Raw genomic sequence first — 17,691 nt, 5'->3', positions numbered from 1 at the left:
AATCGGTCTGTAGTTGGATATTGTGACTCAGATTTTGCGGGTGATCTGGACAAACGAAGGTCAACTACTGGTTATGTGTTTACTTTTACAAAGGCACCAGTTAGTTGGAAGTCTACTTTGCAGTCAACAGTTGCTTTGTCTATAACAGAGGCAGAGTACATGGCTATTACAGAGGCTGTGAAGGAGGCAATTTAGCTTCAGGGGTTGCTAAAGGAGCTTGGTATTGAACAAAAAAATATTATAATTTTTTGTGATAGTCAAAGTGCTATTCAATTAGCGAAGAACCAAGTTATCATGCAAGGACGAAGCACATTGATGTTCGGTATCATTTCGTACGAGAAATCATAGAAGAAGGTGGAGTCACGGTGAAGAAAATTCATACTACAGAGAACCCTGCTGATATGCTGACAAAAGTGGTGACTGCGGTCAAGTTTCAACATTGTTTGGATTTGATCAACATTGTTGAACACTAAAGATTGAATATGAAGACACAAGCAAAATTTGTTATTGAGAGAAAATTGAAGATGTGAAATTTTGTCAAGGTGGAGATTTGTTGAAATTGTCAAAAGTCCCACATCGGTGGATGACAATTTTGAATGGGAATTTCACCCTATAAAAGGAGGCCTAATGTTTAGGATTTAGGCACACCTCTCATTTGCCTTTTGTTATCTTCTTAAGGCATTTGTATCTTCTCTCTTTAGTATTATTTCACTTGTAATTTTGGAGTAGAATAAAATATTGATTGTGTCCGAGGAAGTAGGCAAAATTGGCCGAACCTCGTAAATTCTGGTATTCTTTTATTGTTGTCTTATTGTCTTGTTTATTATTTAGTGATTGTCATAATTTTTGGTATAGTAATTGTGACTCATTCACACTATATACATTTGACTTCCGCAACAACTTTTACATCATACCACCCGAGCAACCAAGAATAACACAACCGAAAAAGAAAATAGCTCGCAACTATAGGAAGACAATGGGAGATTGAGCAAAAACAGCCATCAAGCTTCAACTTGTCATTTGATTAATAAAATGAACCTCCTCCCTTCTATATAAGCATTCAAAATCCGCAGACGATAACAAGCTAGGATCTTTATCTTTGGAACACAGGGATATGGAACGTGATTCAAAGTTCTAGTTTTTACTTAATTATTTAGTCTTTGATTTTTCGTTTTTGCAAAAATTACAAATTAACCACAGAGGAAAGGGGGGAAAAGGACCAAAAACCAAATTTATAGCCTCCCAAGTTATAAATATATAGCACAGAGATAACTTAAAATTCATGCATCTAACATAAAGAGTTGGATCAGTATCACATCACACAAAAGTTAGATCCACACAACAAAGAGGGGACATTTAATGTTTAAAGGCTAATCGCCCAGGGATTACATCTGTTTTATGTATGAACGAAAAATATATGTTCCGTATTTTATGTATATTTTTTTAAAGATATATACACGTATATGGGTTAGTTGAAGACAGTAGAAGCACTTGCATCGGCCGCAAAAAGTAATCTATTTTCGTTGTTTCCTACTTTTTTTGTCATGGCTTAAAACCGAAAACCGAACCGATTAAATCGAACCGAACATGAATAAACCAAACCGAACCAAACCGAAGTTATTATGGTTCGGTTTTGGTTATTAAAATCATAAACCGAAAACCGAATTAACCGAACTGAAATTCTACAAAACCGAACCGACCGATGTCCACCCTCACCACATACTTTTCTTGCCATATCTCCCAATTTTTATCATATAATTGGTCCTTTCTTATTGTGACAAGGTGAAAGGTACAATAATTTAGCATGCTTTATTTTACATACAACTTTTACAGGTAGCGGGTCTGCCAAAATATAAACAATCATCCAAGAGTTACAAAAGCCAAAACAGTACACAGCAATCCACAAACAAAATCTTTTTTCATAAAATATTTCTATGTAGGACATAAACAAACAAACAAACAACAACTACTCGGTAAAATATCATTAGTGGGACCTGGGGAGGTTAGTGTGTACGCAAACATTACCCCTATCTCGAAGGAGTAGAGAGGTTTTTTCCAAAAGTCTATCTTGTGATATGAGCAATGAAAGAATCCAACTCCAGTTGAGAAGAACCCCCTTTCTCTCTGGACTGCCTTACTGCTGCTCCTAATTCTTCTGCCCTTTTTCTAAAATCATCGCCTTCTTCTGATGCCATGAACTTACTCACAACATTTTCAATGGTGGATGCACACACTAGCTCCTCGCGTTTCTCCCACTCCCTAACAAGCACGCCTATTTTCAGTATTTCCGTCACAAAAAAGGCATTAATTGGTTGCTCAGAATGTATAGGCCAAGCAACTATTGGCACTCCCATAGTAATACTCTCTATGCAAGAATTCCAACCACAATGACTCATGAATCCACCTGTCGACGAATGAGCCAAGATTTCTAGTTGTGGCGCCCATTCTCTAACAACTAACCCGACCCCTTTTACTCTTTCTTCAAACCCTTCTGGTAACTCAAATCTTCTATCTTCCCCTTTAAATATATCTCCTCTATCGGCATCTCTCAACACCCATATGAACTTTTGTTCACTTCGCTCTAATCCCATCGCGAGCTCCATGATTTCCTTATCAGAAAATGTAGTCGACGATCCAAAAGATACATAAAGAACTGATCTTGGAAGTTGGTTGTCAAGCCAATCTAAACATATGTTTCTCTTATTTGATACAAGATCTAGTTTAGTAGGTAGAATCGGTCCGATTGCCCATTGCTTCTTGTTTTGTGTACTAGCAAATTTTGCCATCAAATCAAGAAAAGTACCTTCAAGTACTTTGTTTGAGTTGTATAAATCACCAGATCTAATATCTCTATACTCAAGTTGAAAAGCTACTAACTTGTTAATCTCTTCAGGTGCATCTGCTTCAAGTGAAGGTAACTTTTCAAGTAATTCATCTTCAAGTGGAATAGGCATTCCCTTAGGTATGCAAATGAAACTACAATACATAAAGAAAACAGAAACACAGTTAAATATATAGGACTCTACATTATGCAAAGAAGAAACATCCTGAACATTATATGACATTAGAACATCATGAACAACGATAACTCGTCTTGATTTAGACGAAACATCTCGAAGGAAAGAAGCAATAGGCTCGCGCAGAAGCTTAGAATTAGCATCATAGGATGGGAAAAGTTGAGATGGGAATTTGCTCAAGGCATTAGGATCAGGTGTAGGGGAAGCAAAATCAGGAGTTGGGAGATCATGGAAATGGATTTTGGCTATGTCTGAAGGATTTAAGGCGTTGGCTCGAACCCGAGCTTGAAGATTATGTGTAGCTGAACCAACATAGTATACTGGAAGTTTATAGGATGAAGCGAATATACAGGCAAGTTGGAGAAGTTGATTGAGATGGCTTTGAGCTGGAAATGGAACCAAAACTATAGCTATTTCATGGTTTGCAAGATTTTCATTGCTGCTATCCATATGGAGAATACAAGTTTGAGAATTTGAATTGAAGTATACAGAGGAGTTTGATTGCCTTTTTATAAAGTTTGTATTGGAATGGTTTTATATACAAATATAAACAGCTTACTTTATTAGACTTATCTTCTTGTCACGATACAAAGATGCACATGAAGAATGACGTATATCATTACGTCATGTAAAAAATAAATTTTAATCAATTGGATGAGAAATGAAGTTGACTCATTTGACTGCCGTGCACTCCAAGTTCATTTATGCATGCATCTGTTGATAGGTAAGGTATTATACATTCTCTTTTCGCTTAACTAATAAAGTTGGTGTCTTGCGACCTTGTTCAAACCGTGAAAATAATTTTACCGTAAAAACAGCTTTTTGTACTAATATAAGGTAAGACTGCGTACAATAGACCATTGTGATCCAATCTTTCCCGAACCCCGCACATAGCGGGAGCTTAGTGCATCGAACTTTTTTTTTTTGGTCTAAGACACACTACTTCGGTGCTGGACTAGTCTTAGACACACTCTGGGGAAACATTTGGTCTTATAGAAAAATTTCCCGAATAACAGGAATTTATCTACAAGCTCAAGGGTAAAACTATGTATTAAGCCTTTTTTGTACATTGAAAGCCATCTTATAGTTTATTTTTCCATTGAAAGCCACCTAATAAGGATGTGTTGATCTTTTTTTAACTTATTTTATTTTTTAACTTTAACTGCTCTTCCGTCAAAGTAAAGTGGTTGCTATGATCAAGACAAGATTCAAAGAAAAATGTCTATCATACTTTTATATGCCGTGTGCTTATCAAGAAATGATTAATCTATAGAACTTCCAATCCTCAAATATAGCGTCTGTGTTAAACTGCCAGGGTTCTAGTGTCTTTGTCATTGCACAGAACACTTAACAGACAACACAATTCATAACAAAGAACCTGTTACACTAACACGGAAGTACTAGAAAAATTTGCAACCAACGCACTGGCAAGACTTGCATCTGAGATCAAAAGGAGAGAACAAATCCTGACTGTCTTGCCAGATTGCCATTGTGGACATTACATATCGATCCAAGTAAATCTGTCGAGATCCATTTACCAAATTACACCTAGAAGATGTAAAGACCAAGCAAATACATTCTGGATGTACGGCTATCACCATTTCGACAGGACTTGGCATGTACAACCATCTCTGTACAATATTGAGCATCTAAAGTTAACCACGCACAGACCAACTGGTATTTCTTCAGCTTCACAAACTGCGAGCAACCTTTTCATACAGATCACGAGGCCAATTCTGATTCATATTGTTTGCGAGGAAGTTTGCAATCTGCAGAACCAAACTCACATGAAGTTCACAAGATGTTCTTGTTAATTAAAAGTGATGTGACTTAATAAATGAGAAGTCCAATTACTGATCCAAACATTGTACAACATCATCAAAACTCAAAAGACCATCATCTTGAGTAGAACTAATTTTTTAAAACTAAAGAAAAAACACTAACTAAAGGGAGTAAAGAACCTGCTGTATAACATGAGAGATTAAAGAACAAATTCTCACAGATGCATTAGATAACATCGTAAGAAATAAACATTGTATTAGCTGATGCTTTCTATCTGACTTAGTCAATGACATTCAGAAGCAAAAATACACTGTAAACACTCTGTTGATGGCAGGACTCATAAGCAATCTATAAACAGATATTATTACATCTAAATAAGAGAAAGACATTCCAGCTCACTCGTTCATTCAGTAATTAGACATCAAGTACGATATAAATGGTTAGAAGTTGGTTGAACTGTACCCAATATGAACACAAAACAGAAGCAAAAACGTGTTCTTAGATTCTAGCTGGACACTTGAAGAGAATATTATGTTACATACAAATTACTTTTTTGATAGATACATCTAATACACTCCTTCCATTCAATTTTCTTTAACCAAGTTGCTATTCAAAGAGTTTTGGGAAGCCAGAAAATAAAAAACAAGGTGAAGAGAAATTTATGACGGATCCACTATTCAAAAGAATGCATGACAGATCCACCTCATCTCGCCTGAATCCAAGCTGTCATTTTATCTAAAACCATACAAAAATAGGCTGACAAAAGTAAAAACATAGAAAGCTGCCTTCACTACACAACTTCAGTTAAAATCCCATTGCCCAACATGTTCCATTTATTTACAGCCTAATATGCTGTACTCCACCCAACAAATCAAGCAGCCCCAAAGGCACACGCATAAGAAAATTTTAGCTGGCAGCGACCCTAGTCACAACCTCAGAATATAATTCGCTCAACTCATTTCATTGGATATTGAATACAAAACCACCTCAGATTAAATCAAAGGATGTGCTCCCCAATTGTGTCTTGCCTATTAAGAGTGAATCAAGCAATGACAGCAAGGAAAAAACACTTGGGAAAAGTGAGAGTCATGAAGGACAAGCACACAACATAACTGGAAGTAATAAACAAAGTGAGCATAACTCCAAAGGGCACCTATAAGAATTTATAATCAAATTGCACTACATTCATAGTCAACGGTAAATAGGAGCAGAGACACCGAGCAAAGAGCAACCAAAGACAAAATGGATGAGAATGAACATGTATGCTTTAAGATTTACCTTGTCCCTCAAAGCACGAAGTGACCCATCAGTATCTCTAACATTCTCCAGGCAATGAAGCGCAACTTTTAGGAGGTCTGGTACACAAACTTGGACATGGTGAGACAAATTTTTAAAGACATCTGTGGCGAAATCTGGCGTCCTTGGATCCAAAGGAAGGAATGTGAGCTTAGCCACTTCCTTTATAGCATCCAAGTGATTCGCAAGTCTTGCAAGCTTATGAATAGATAGCACAGCCTCCAGCTGTCTTAGAACAATTTGTTGCGCCAACACATTCTCTCTCTCTTGGGGACTGCACAAAAGGATGAGATTAGGCTTCCATTCCAGAACAGTTACGAGGCATTCAAAAAATAATTATAAGAAATGATTTATAGCCGCATCAAAATAATGTTTGACCACCAGCCAATTCTGCATATTACCTGATGTCGGGGTAATATTTAAACATATCCAGGATCTCATTTCCTGAAAGAATGAGCCCAGATATCCGGCTATCCCCATCCAACCTTCCACGTGCCAAGGCACATATTGCATCAGAAAGGCACTTGTTTATCGTATCCAATGCAGCTGAAAATGCCCCCTCTCTCTTTTGAATCTCTATGGACTAAAAAATGTTAAAGCACACAAAATTCACGAACTGATAAGTACATCATACCACAGAAGAGAGAAGGGAAAGGGCTGGAGCATAGAGATAAGAAGACAAACTTGATTAGTGAAAATAGTAAACAATTAACTGGAAGATAAAAATTAAAGAACTTTAGAAACACTCATACAAGGAAATGTTATAGCAGCTTTATTTCATGCACAATAATGTGCATTTGGATCTACATTAGCTTTACATGTGTTCATCAGAACTCGTCAAAATTTTGGACAGGTGAAGTAACAGAAATAAAGGTGATCATAAATTTAGAACTGCAAATGAACCACCTTGAGGATTTAATTCGCATTTGGTAATGAAGGAAGAAAAGTGTTACAAAAGTTAACCTTCCTCAATTGAAAGAGGAAAAGAAAGCATGGGGCAATAATATCTTTTTCCCATCAAGTTATATATGAAAAGGGGCAAAAAACTGTCGCATAGGAGAAGGTATGAAAACAAAACTTCCATGCAGAAGTTCTGAAAATATGAAGAAGACAGCAGCACAAGTTATCCCAGCAACATTTTGGCCTTTTTTCCACGAAAGAGAAGATTTGTTCAAAATGAACGAGAGTAGCAATCAATTGACCAGTTATCCTTCAGTAGGGCAAAGGATCCACGTTGCATTCGGGGTTATCCCCAATTTCACATTTTGCAACTTCAGATTCAGCCAATTGGGATGATTTCTATTACTTGGCCTCTTTTCATTAACCAAGTACAAAAAGATTCACTACTACGACATGGTCAAGAATCCTTAAGCAGAATATGCCTAAAGCTCAAGACCACCATGGTTATGATGAAAGCATAGAAAGGAGAAAATTGTCTGTCTACAGATAGATCAACAGAAAGTACATGACAAGACATTCGCTGAGCACAACAATTGCCCAAGAAAAGAAGACTTCAAATCAAGCCCGAAAAAAGGATTTCATGCTACAGTACATAAGAGATAATCAATTGTCATTGAATGGAGAAAGGAACACTTCAAATTGATTATTAAGACTTATCTCGAACTGCACACGTTAGAGCAATAAGTTTGAAACTTGGTTATGTCACTAAGTAAAAGGAAGAAAGAAAAGCTTACCTTGTCATAAAGCCCCGCATCCTGATACTGCCGAGCAGCGTCCAGCAGAAACTGTTGTCTTGTCTTTTCATCTGGTAAAAACCTTCCAAGTTGACCTTCTTCTCCAGTACCCCTTGGACCAAGTAAAATATCAATACCACCATCTCGCGACAAAAGCTCTGTAAGAAGTTGCTTCAACATTGAGCTCCTTTGCCTTTGCTGATCCATATTACCACGTCCACTCCATGACAACTGCCCACCACCAACTGCTGCTGCTGCTTGCACATAGTATTCCAATGCCATTACCATATCACCATGACGCAGGTAAAATGATCCATACTGCCTAATTATGCTAGAAGCTTCAGCAAAAGCATCCATGGCCCCAAATTTTTGCCCTAACCCTGTACCTTCAGAGAGGACTCCATAATCTGCCAACACAATAGCCATATGAGCAGCATCTACATTATATCCTTCATCTCCCATATCCTTGGACAAATAAAGGACGGCTGGAAGTAGCTGGATGCTTAAAAGTAAAACATACGGATAAACCAAAGGATCCTTTCCATTCTTAGTGTAGTGTGATGGCTCAAACTTGTTTAGGTAAGCTTGCAAATCATCCAAAGTGTAAGGTGCCAACCCCTCATTTAGGACAACAGAAGACCTGACAGGACTCTCACGTACAGCAGATAATTTGAACCACAAGAAATCCTCTATAGTAGAGAAAAGTGTAGGGAATTCTCGAACAAATCTGTCAATTTGCCTACGGGAACGATTTCTTGTGGTGTAGAGTAGCAACTTTTTCTTATCGTACATTGGTCGACCTGCTCGATCACCCAACCTTAACATCTTCTCACATTCTTCTGAAGCAACTGCTGCTGTCTCTGCTGATACCATGCCTCCACTGGAAATCCACTCTGTCAGCTGCAATAAACAGGGACTGTTAAAATTAAAGATGGATGGATAACATATACGAAATATGAAATCGAGAGACCACATACCAGAGGAGCAAACTGGTGGGACATGCGAGATAGTTGGGCAATCTCTTTTGCTTCATTGTAGTAGCCAGTTCTCAAGCAAAAGTATATCTATTTTAAGATGGAATAACCCGAATCAGTTTGATGATTTGATCTATACATTTTCTTGGTAAAGTTAAATGTGCAGTTAAAAGTTCAAGTTGTTCCAAAACATGGTAAAGCAGCAAAAATGCACATTTTATAATAGGAGCAATACCTTCTACTCGTATTTACTTTCTTCTACTACTACTATGTTGCTAGATTGATAGTAAATTATGAAAATCTAAAATGATGAAAATAGCAGAAGTTTAGAGCAGAGAAACTATATAAACTTTTTCAGCTGGTCGAAGCAAGAGGTATAACAAATACCAACTATGCATTTAAGATTGTCGAATAATCATAAGCCAGCAAATATTGGAAGGAAAGCATCTGAAGAAAAAAACGGTTGCTAAGAAAATATAAGAGAAAAGAAAAGACCCCCTAGTTAATTCAAGAAATTGTTAGATAAATCAAATCTCAAACAACACTAAGATCCTGAAGGAAAATAACACCAGCTAGCTCACGAAAAAACAAGAAAGTGAAACTACTCAATTGCACAGAATATAGCCTAACATATATGTTTATAAAAAGAATCTGGTCAAATTTCATTTCAAATCACAAGGAGATGATCTAGTTTATTTGATATGCTTCAATTACATGATTTGCAAACCTGAAGGTTTTACACAAGGAATGGCAATTCTTGAAATACAAGAACAAATAAGAATGGAGTCGTAACTTGCACATATGATTAGATTGATTGATCTAAACCATAACTGAAATATCACCTATCAAAAAAGGAAGAAAAGAAAAAGAAAAGAAACCTTAATGGAAAGATCTAAAGTTCATAACAAAATGCAAAAGCCTGCATAGTGATGGTTTATGTCATCAGAGTAGAGAATTCAAACCTGCTGCCAGGTGGTATCAACAGGAGGCTGTCTACGGGCATCAACCGCATCAAAATCAAGGACCCCATAGTCCCTTAGACGGATCTGAGGTAGGGAAAAACAATCACGCTAATGCCAGTCATAGAAAATGAAAACCAATCTCCACAATGCTATAACTATGGAAAATGATATATGCAAGCCTCCTAAAACGAAGATTGCAGATAATAATGACATTCTGAAGAGATGCCAAACTAACCCTGAGAAAGGCGTGGATTCTCTGCAAATTACCAACAGCACCACCAAGTGCGGCCTACAATAGTCGGCAGGACCTCAGTTATCAGTAATGTCAATTTAAATCAAATTGGCAACAAATAGTGACAAGCCGAAGAAACCGTTCTCCCCGCACCCCCCCACCCAAAATGAAGAAAAACTAAGAAGACAGAATTTTCCTTTCATTTTTTTTTGGTTTGGGGGGGGGGGGGGGGGTTGAGGGTAAGAATAAAACAGAATGTTGAAAAGGACCAAAAGATACTTCATACACACTCAAAGTAACAAGCTATCCTTCAGTCAATTTGAAAAATCCAATTAACAGTACATTAAATAGATTACAGAGCGTGGAGTCAACCAAAGAAATGCTTATCAAATGACAACACCAGCCCCAATACATTACCTGAGCAGGATGAGCTTGAATTGTTTCCATGACATACTTCTCGTGACCCCATTCTAGGTGGCGTCTAGCTCCAATTACCAAGGACATTTTCTTTGAAATATTATGTTGGAAAGCTGGATCTTCACCCATCAATGCCTATCATTAAATTTTGTTAATTGATAACCATTTGCAGATGGAAAATCTAAACAGCATAAGATTAAAAGAGAGATACAAAGTCAAGTTTGCCACCATACCGACATTAGATGCCAGATCTTCTGAATGCCAACTGACTTCCCACCATATGCATTGAGACCCAAACCCTCAAGAGCATGCTTAAAAGCTGTAGCAGGCTAACAATAATAACAACTAATTAACCAAATACAAAAATTAATTAACCAAATACAATAACACAGTGAAAATTCTTTAAAGTAATTAAGAAGACCATCCAATCAACAAAATCAACATAGTGAAACATCAAATGAACACCAAGAGGAGGCTACCAAATAAAGAGGCCAAAGTGATAGTATGCATGAATTCTTAATTTGAATTATAAAGTATTGGGCTTTATCTAGTTAGTGTCCGACAGCAATATGCAAATACTCCCTCTGCCCCAAAAAGGAAAGACGGGGATTGGTGAATGACGGTCATTGAATGTCATTTTATACGTTCATTTGAGCATCAATTCCTTCATTTTTTTTGAAAAAATAAATCTTTTTAGAGACAACATAAAAACTACCATAAATGACATTTACTTATTTTAAAGTACTTTGATATGTTTGAAAAAAACACTTAATCAAAAAACTATGCCTCTTCAAATAGTACAGCATTGTCATATGAAGTAGGATAGGCAGAACATATCATTTTTTTTCTTTTTTGATGAGCAGGCAGAGAGTACAACATTGCGTCTTGTGTACTACAGTATTTCAATCTTGTCTGTGTTCTTTCTTGCATGCTTTTTTCTAATATGGTACCTTATTTGTCCAAGAAAACTACAACATAAGCGATTCAAGTACATTTTTCCCTTTGACTTTTGCTAGATGACTGGGCAGCATTCTTAGAATTTAAGTACTTTGCAACTATTCCCTTTCAAGTCCCCACGTCACAATCTTCTTGTTCTCTTAAAGGCGTAACAATTGACATCTTAGTCCTCAGACTACATAATAAAGCAATACCAGATATAATCACAAAAACTAAATAGAAGAAATACACTGGCTTCACAGGAAGGAGGAACCAAATGAAGAACCAAGACGGGGAACTTACTTTGAAGGGAAAACTACGCTCTCTTGCACTATTGAGATTCTTGACAACTTCTCCATATGCAGCAGCCTTTTTCTCAACAATGGGCCTATTGGCTAATGGTACAGACTCCACGCTAGCTGGACCAGAAGAAATCTGAGGGCTATATGTCAAAGACGCTATTTGCCCCTGACGACCACCTAAAGGGCTTGATTCACTGATATTGGTCCTAGGTAAGGTTGAAATTCGGCTTAGGCTCTGGAGGAAGTCCCTTTTTTCCTTCTTCCAGTCGTTCTGTAACAAAGTCCACAATGCAACTAGACCTTAAAATAAGCATAAAAACAAAGGAACCAAATAGATACATATCAAAATCTAGATGGAAAAGAAATATAATAAAAGTAATTGATAGCCTTTTCATGTCGACCTTAAGCAGCTAATGATTGATTATGATAAGAATCAAAAGATGTAAGCAACTCACACCACAAAGAAGATAACCATATGGAAAGCAACTAACCTCCAGAACTTTCATCATGTAATCATTGAAATTTTTTAGGTTATCCTTCTGAGCTTCTTGAACAGCAGAGACCATTGCCATTTCATGGATCTGTTTTGCAGCATTCCAAGATTACAACATCAAGCATTATTATCCTTTATCGTATGAAGTAAAATAGAGCAATGCACAAAATATGATGATGCAGTTGGATATTACAAAAGTATCAAACTGACAAAGAACAAAAGATCAAACAGCAGAAGAGGATATGTGATATCCTGAGACGATGATGCATTTCAAGCGAAACAGAAGGTCACCCATTGAGAATGCTGAAATTTATTCCTTTACTCATTGCTGGGAGGGAAAGAAGACAGCACTAAGTAGAGAATATCCATTTTGAAAAAACTTAAATTAGATTGAGCACAGTGCGCAGAAAAACATCTAAAAGGTCTTGCAAAACACACAAGAAATTTGTGGCTTTTACAAGTACCTTACAACTCCTAAAATCCACAATTAGAAAAACCACAACAAGAAGAACAATCTCTCTTTGGTTGCAGGATCTCCTGATCGGGGGAAAAGTGTTATTTCTTTTTGATAAATCAATTTTTGATCATTGATATCGCATCAAGGTGGTACCAAAATTATTGCAATGTGAATAAGTGGCTCAACAATCATCTTCTAACATGTTGCACCAAACATCTATGCATAAGGGCATTTTCTCCTTACACCAAACGAAAATATGAAAGAGAAATGACTTTACAACACTGCTAGTTTGCTATCCCTCTCTCCTCAGGAATAGTCCCCCTTAACACCACTAATCGTTCCAAAATAATGGACTAAGGTATAATTGGTTGTCACTCTAACAAAGTATCATTCCCTCGTATTCGATGATATCATCCCTCATCTCCACTCCCTCAACATACTATTCTCCCTTCTCCAATTCCCATCCAGCTCATGCAGTCTGACTTTGCTTCTCAATAGAAGTGTTGAAATTGAAACCTAGTTACTGTAACAAAATATCAATCTCTTGTATTCGATGATATCATTTCTCATCTCCAATCCCTAAATGTCACCATTCTCCCTTCTCCAATTCTCATCCAGCTCATGCAGCCTCACTTTGCCTCATGATAGGAGTGTTGACACTTGACACTGAAACCTAGATAAATGATTTCTTTATTCGACTCATGTCGAAGTGATCTGACATGGGTAAAGACACTTCGTGCAGATTCATCGAAAATACACTTTCAATTAGCAAAAAATTGCATGTAGGCATAGCTGATACCTAAACACACCCATCTCAGTTACATGCCCTTGAAAGAGAACATGTAACATATACTAAAACAAGGAAAGACAAAAACAGGACAGTTTCCACATGCTTTCATCCTTCGAATATCCTTCAATAACATTTTAACTCTTCACTATCGAAAGTGTTGTTAGTTAAAAGATTTGGGATTTTCAAGTGCATAGAAGAGTTGTAGAAAAAGTGCATTGAAGAGTGACAATGCTGACACCAATGAGACATAACAATTGGCCCTACCAGACAACTGCATTCTTCTACTTGCTTTGTTGTCAAATGGTCTTTCTGATATCCTAAAATTTTTGTCAGACCCTTCAGGAACATCCGACAAAATTGAAACACCCAATGAGCATAAAGCGATCAATGACTGGTAAAAATCTAAATCCTACTGCAGCCGACACTTCTTCATGTTGAACTCCAGTCTGTTTTAATATATTTGAAGTTCACTTATTAGCTTATGCTATTAAAATGCATGCGCCAAATCTTGCTACGAGACCATTAGTATGAGTTTAAACCAAGCATCTCAAATTGAAGTCAAACAATTTTCTCGCGCGCCACACTAAATTACACCACTAAATCTAGGAAATATCTTACCTTTCAAATATCACGAGAGCCATTAACAGGGATATAAGGACACCTACAAGCAAAGGCATGTCCAAGCTAATTCTGCTTTCCTTTTCATTATCTATATCCATATCACCACTTACTTATTCATGATGCTTCTATATTTCACCTCTAGACACTACCATGCCAGCTAAGTTACCCTATGTGAATCTGCTCATCGTAGTCCTTACTGTTCTAACAATACTTTGATGACCAATCTCCCAAAAGACGGACAGATCAAGTTATACAGTCCATTATTTCTTCTCAAAAAAATGTGAATGAGCCATCCATATGACTTGCCAAAAAATGCAGCATGATAGTAACATCACGGTAGTACTTACACAGAACGTTATCTGCACATTAAAAGATGAATATACCTGTTGCAGATACTCTTCAACAGTTGTTGCCTCCGCAGGGAAAACATCTTCAAATGTCGTCTGCTAAGGGAAGTGAACAGATGAATGGAAAGAAAATGAACAAAAGGTACAATCAGAAAAAAACTGTCAGGGACATTTTTCTAACCCAATTTCACACCAGAACTAATTTAGAATTCAGTAGCAGAAAATGATCCTTTAGATTCTTATTCAAAAAAAAAAGGAAAAAGGAGAAACCCTTATTTTATTCTTATATTTCGAACTACTAATTTTAATTCCAATCTAGTATGCCATTACGATGAGCTAACTCACTCGCATGCAGCAAAAGGACTATAGTCATGCATAGTGCTCACATCCTTCTCAGGACCTATTTATAAGCACAAAGAGGAGGACAAACAGTTGGCACGACTTAAAGTGAGACTCATACGTACTCACATCTGATGTTGTTGGATAAACATCATCATTAACAAAACATCTACCAAACCTTTGATTTTTTCATCCATTACCTCAAAATCATTTTATGTAATCATCTTTTATATGTGTATAAATTCTCAAAGTGGAGCACTATCAAATATAAGCACTGAATAAATATCAAACTTGCAAAGCTCAAAGTGAGAAGGAAAACTGTACCTTTAACTCAAAAGACTTAAGATCACGAGCAAGCTGCTCTGCGTTGATGCCCTCACGAGCTAGTAGCCTTTCAGAACAAAGGAACAAACAATCAAACAGTGCATAACCTACATTTCCATTAGTCTTAAGTCTCCATATTTCTCACCACTAACCCCTGATCTATTGAAAATGTATGCAAAAAGATTACGAGTACATAAATAAAACTTCAAAAATGTTTTGAAAGAACATGTGGGAATATGAAACTAACCCTATTTTGGAAACTACAGAAAGGAAGGGAAATAAGGAGATAAAGAGGACGAGAAATAAGGTTTTATGGGTGAATTTAACCTATGATAGCAGGTTAATTGCTACTTTTACAAGGTTACCAATTTAAGGCTTATTAAGAAATTTACCTATAACTACCTAATAAGTGACTGATTACGTAAATATTCTTTAAACCAGCTGTGCACATAACTTAAAATCTTTAATCTACATTTGAAGCTAGATCGGATATGAATTGATTTTTTTACAAAATACTGATATACAAAAGTACCACAAGTTGCAACTTTACTTTACCAAAATCCCAAAAGAATAATGCTAAAACTCATAATCAAATACATCACTTTACAAAAAAAAATGAGGATTTTAAATTAAATTAAAACTAGTACTAATAATGCATACATAAGAAGTAAATGTACCTGGTCGCAGCAATAGATTGAGAAGGAGCTTCAGTTCTTAGATTTTTAGCCTTCAATTTCTTCGTTAATGCTTCCAATTGATCCAAATTCCTCTAAATATTCCAACAAAAAAATTAGAAAAAAACATTACACATCTTAAACTATCAAAACTACAATAAATATCAAAATTTTAAGAGAAAATAACGATAATCCACACACGTTTTCAAAACATTGAAATTTCGGAATATATTACTCAACAATTTAAACTAATCAAAGCTGTCAATTAACACATTTTCTCCTCCGTTAATAAATATTGAAATTTCAAAAAAAAAAAAGGAATGAAGGAGTTTTATAAATGGAACCTGAAGAGGAGGGAACTGAGCAGAAGGAGCGGCTTGTTCTAGAAGCTTCGAAGAAGAGTGTAGAAGCTCACTCCACCCACTCATGTCTACATCGTTCGCCATTTTTTTTGCGCTGTGGCTACTGAACTGAGAGAGAGAGAGAGATGCCAGAACTGCCCTAATTTGAGCGGTAAAGTTTCTCCTTTTTCTTTAGTTACTCTTTAGTTATTCTCTGCAATCGGGCACACTGTAATATAATGACTGTTTTACCCCTACAGTATTTTTTTAAGGAGGTCGCTATTTCAACGGGTGACCTTTTTAAAAAAACTTATTTAAAACCGACAAAAAGCATAAAAAGGTCATCCTATTATGAAAATAATTATATTATGGATGTTCATTTATTACTCCACTATAAATTATCCATTTAGTATTTTATTAAAGTTTATCTACAAGCAACTGATGCAGACAGGTTGCAAGCAGCTCAATGAAATAATTTGCAGCAGCTTCTTATTAAACAGGCAGGTTGCAAGCAGCTCATGCAGACAGCTTACAAGCAGCTAAAGAAAAGCCTTGTAGCTGCTTCCTGAAAAACCTTGTAGTTGCTTCCTTTCTTCTATAAATAGAGGAGTTGTCAGTTCATTATGTACATAAGTTTGAATAATATATCAGTTTCTCTCTATACTTGTCTTTACTTTACAGTTTTATTTTATAACACGTTATCAGCACGAGACTCTGCCATCTCGAGAAAATATTTTGAAAGTATTAGAGGTACGAACTTTCTTTTTCTAAATAATATTAAATCTTTCTAAACTTGAGTTTGTAGCCCTGGATATATCGGGCAAAAGCTACATATCTTGGGTACTTGATGCCGAAATTCATCTTGATGCGATGGGTCTGGCAGACGTCATCAAAGATAAAAATCAGGCATCAAACCAAGACCATGCCAAAGCAATGATATTCCTACGTCATCACCTTGATGAGGGCCTGAAAATGGAATATCTTGCTGTTAAAGATCCAGTCATACAATGGAATAATTTGAAAGATAGATATGACCGCCTAAAAATGATTGTTCTTCCACAGGCACGTTATGATTGGACTCGTCTAAAGCTACAAGATTTTAAATCTATCAATGAGTATAATTCTGCTATGTTCAGAATTATTTCCCAATTGAAACCATGTGGTGATAATATTACTCATCATAATATGTTGGAGAAAACTTTCACCACTTTTCATGCCTCGAATATGCTCCTGCAACAGCAATATTAAGAGATGGGATTTAAAAAGTATTCTGAACTTATTTCACATCTTCTTGTAGCCGAGCAACATAATGGGTTATTAATGAAAAATCATGAAAGCCGACCTATTGGTTCTTGTCCATTCCCTGAAGTGAATGAGACGAACTTCCACCAAGCTAAGCGTGGAAGAGGACATGGCCCCAGTCGTGGTCATAGCCATGGTCGGGGAGGAAACTCTAATCGTGGTAATAACAATGCACCAAAGAACCCTCCTCACCACCATCAGTGGAAAAGGAAGGAACAAAAGCATGAAGCGGTGCAAGCAACAAAGCCAGAAAATGTATGTTATAGATGTGGAGGAAAAGGGCACTGGTCGCGTACATGTCGTACGCCAAAGCACCCGGTTGAGCTTTATCAAGCCTCCCTGAAGAAGACAGAGAAAAATGCTGAAGCAAATTTTATTTTTGAAGATAATT

General features: G+C 36.6%; 2 protein-coding genes across 5 annotated transcripts; both read right to left on the bottom strand.

Moving 5' to 3' along the window:
* Positions 1 to 1,901: 1,901 nt before the first annotated feature.
* On the bottom strand, positions 1,902 to 3,560 carry LOC107832411 (zeatin O-glucosyltransferase-like). The gene has a single exon (XM_016660252.2). It carries the CDS (start codon positions 3,465 to 3,467, stop codon positions 2,064 to 2,066), a length of 1,404 nt encoding a protein of 467 aa, XP_016515738.1. The 5' UTR covers positions 3,468 to 3,560; the 3' UTR covers positions 1,902 to 2,063.
* A 705-nt stretch (positions 3,561 to 4,265) lies between these two features.
* Positions 4,266 to 16,203, bottom strand: LOC107832412 (nuclear pore complex protein NUP93A). 4 transcript variants are annotated; one of them, XM_016660254.2, is made up of 15 exons: positions 16,002 to 16,203; positions 15,661 to 15,752; positions 14,984 to 15,050; positions 14,357 to 14,416; positions 12,104 to 12,193; positions 11,614 to 11,883; positions 10,608 to 10,703; positions 10,375 to 10,509; positions 9,961 to 10,014; positions 9,726 to 9,809; positions 8,767 to 8,853; positions 7,790 to 8,689; positions 6,497 to 6,678; positions 6,078 to 6,369; positions 4,266 to 4,786 (listed from the first exon to the last, which is right to left on the bottom strand). In XM_016660254.2, exons 1-15 carry the CDS (start codon positions 16,101 to 16,103, stop codon positions 4,709 to 4,711), a joined length of 2,589 nt encoding a protein of 862 aa, XP_016515740.2. In that variant the 5' UTR covers positions 16,104 to 16,203; the 3' UTR covers positions 4,266 to 4,708. The 4 variants fall into 4 exon arrangements, with proteins under 4 accessions (XP_016515740.2, XP_016515739.2, XP_075102459.1 ...); XM_016660253.2 differs by having other exon boundaries at positions 14,357 to 14,419; positions 16,002 to 16,185; XM_075246358.1 differs by lacking the exon at positions 16,002 to 16,203 and adding an exon at positions 15,859 to 15,948 and having other exon boundaries at positions 14,357 to 14,419.
* Positions 16,204 to 17,691: the final 1,488 nt, after the last annotated feature.

Source organism: Nicotiana tabacum, chromosome 23, assembly GCF_000715075.1.
Source record: "Nicotiana tabacum cultivar K326 chromosome 23, ASM71507v2, whole genome shotgun sequence".
NCBI lineage: Eukaryota > Viridiplantae > Streptophyta > Magnoliopsida > Solanales > Solanaceae > Nicotiana > Nicotiana tabacum.
Note: the sequence above shows the minus strand (reverse complement) of the source record. Positions and strands in the feature narration are given on the sequence as shown.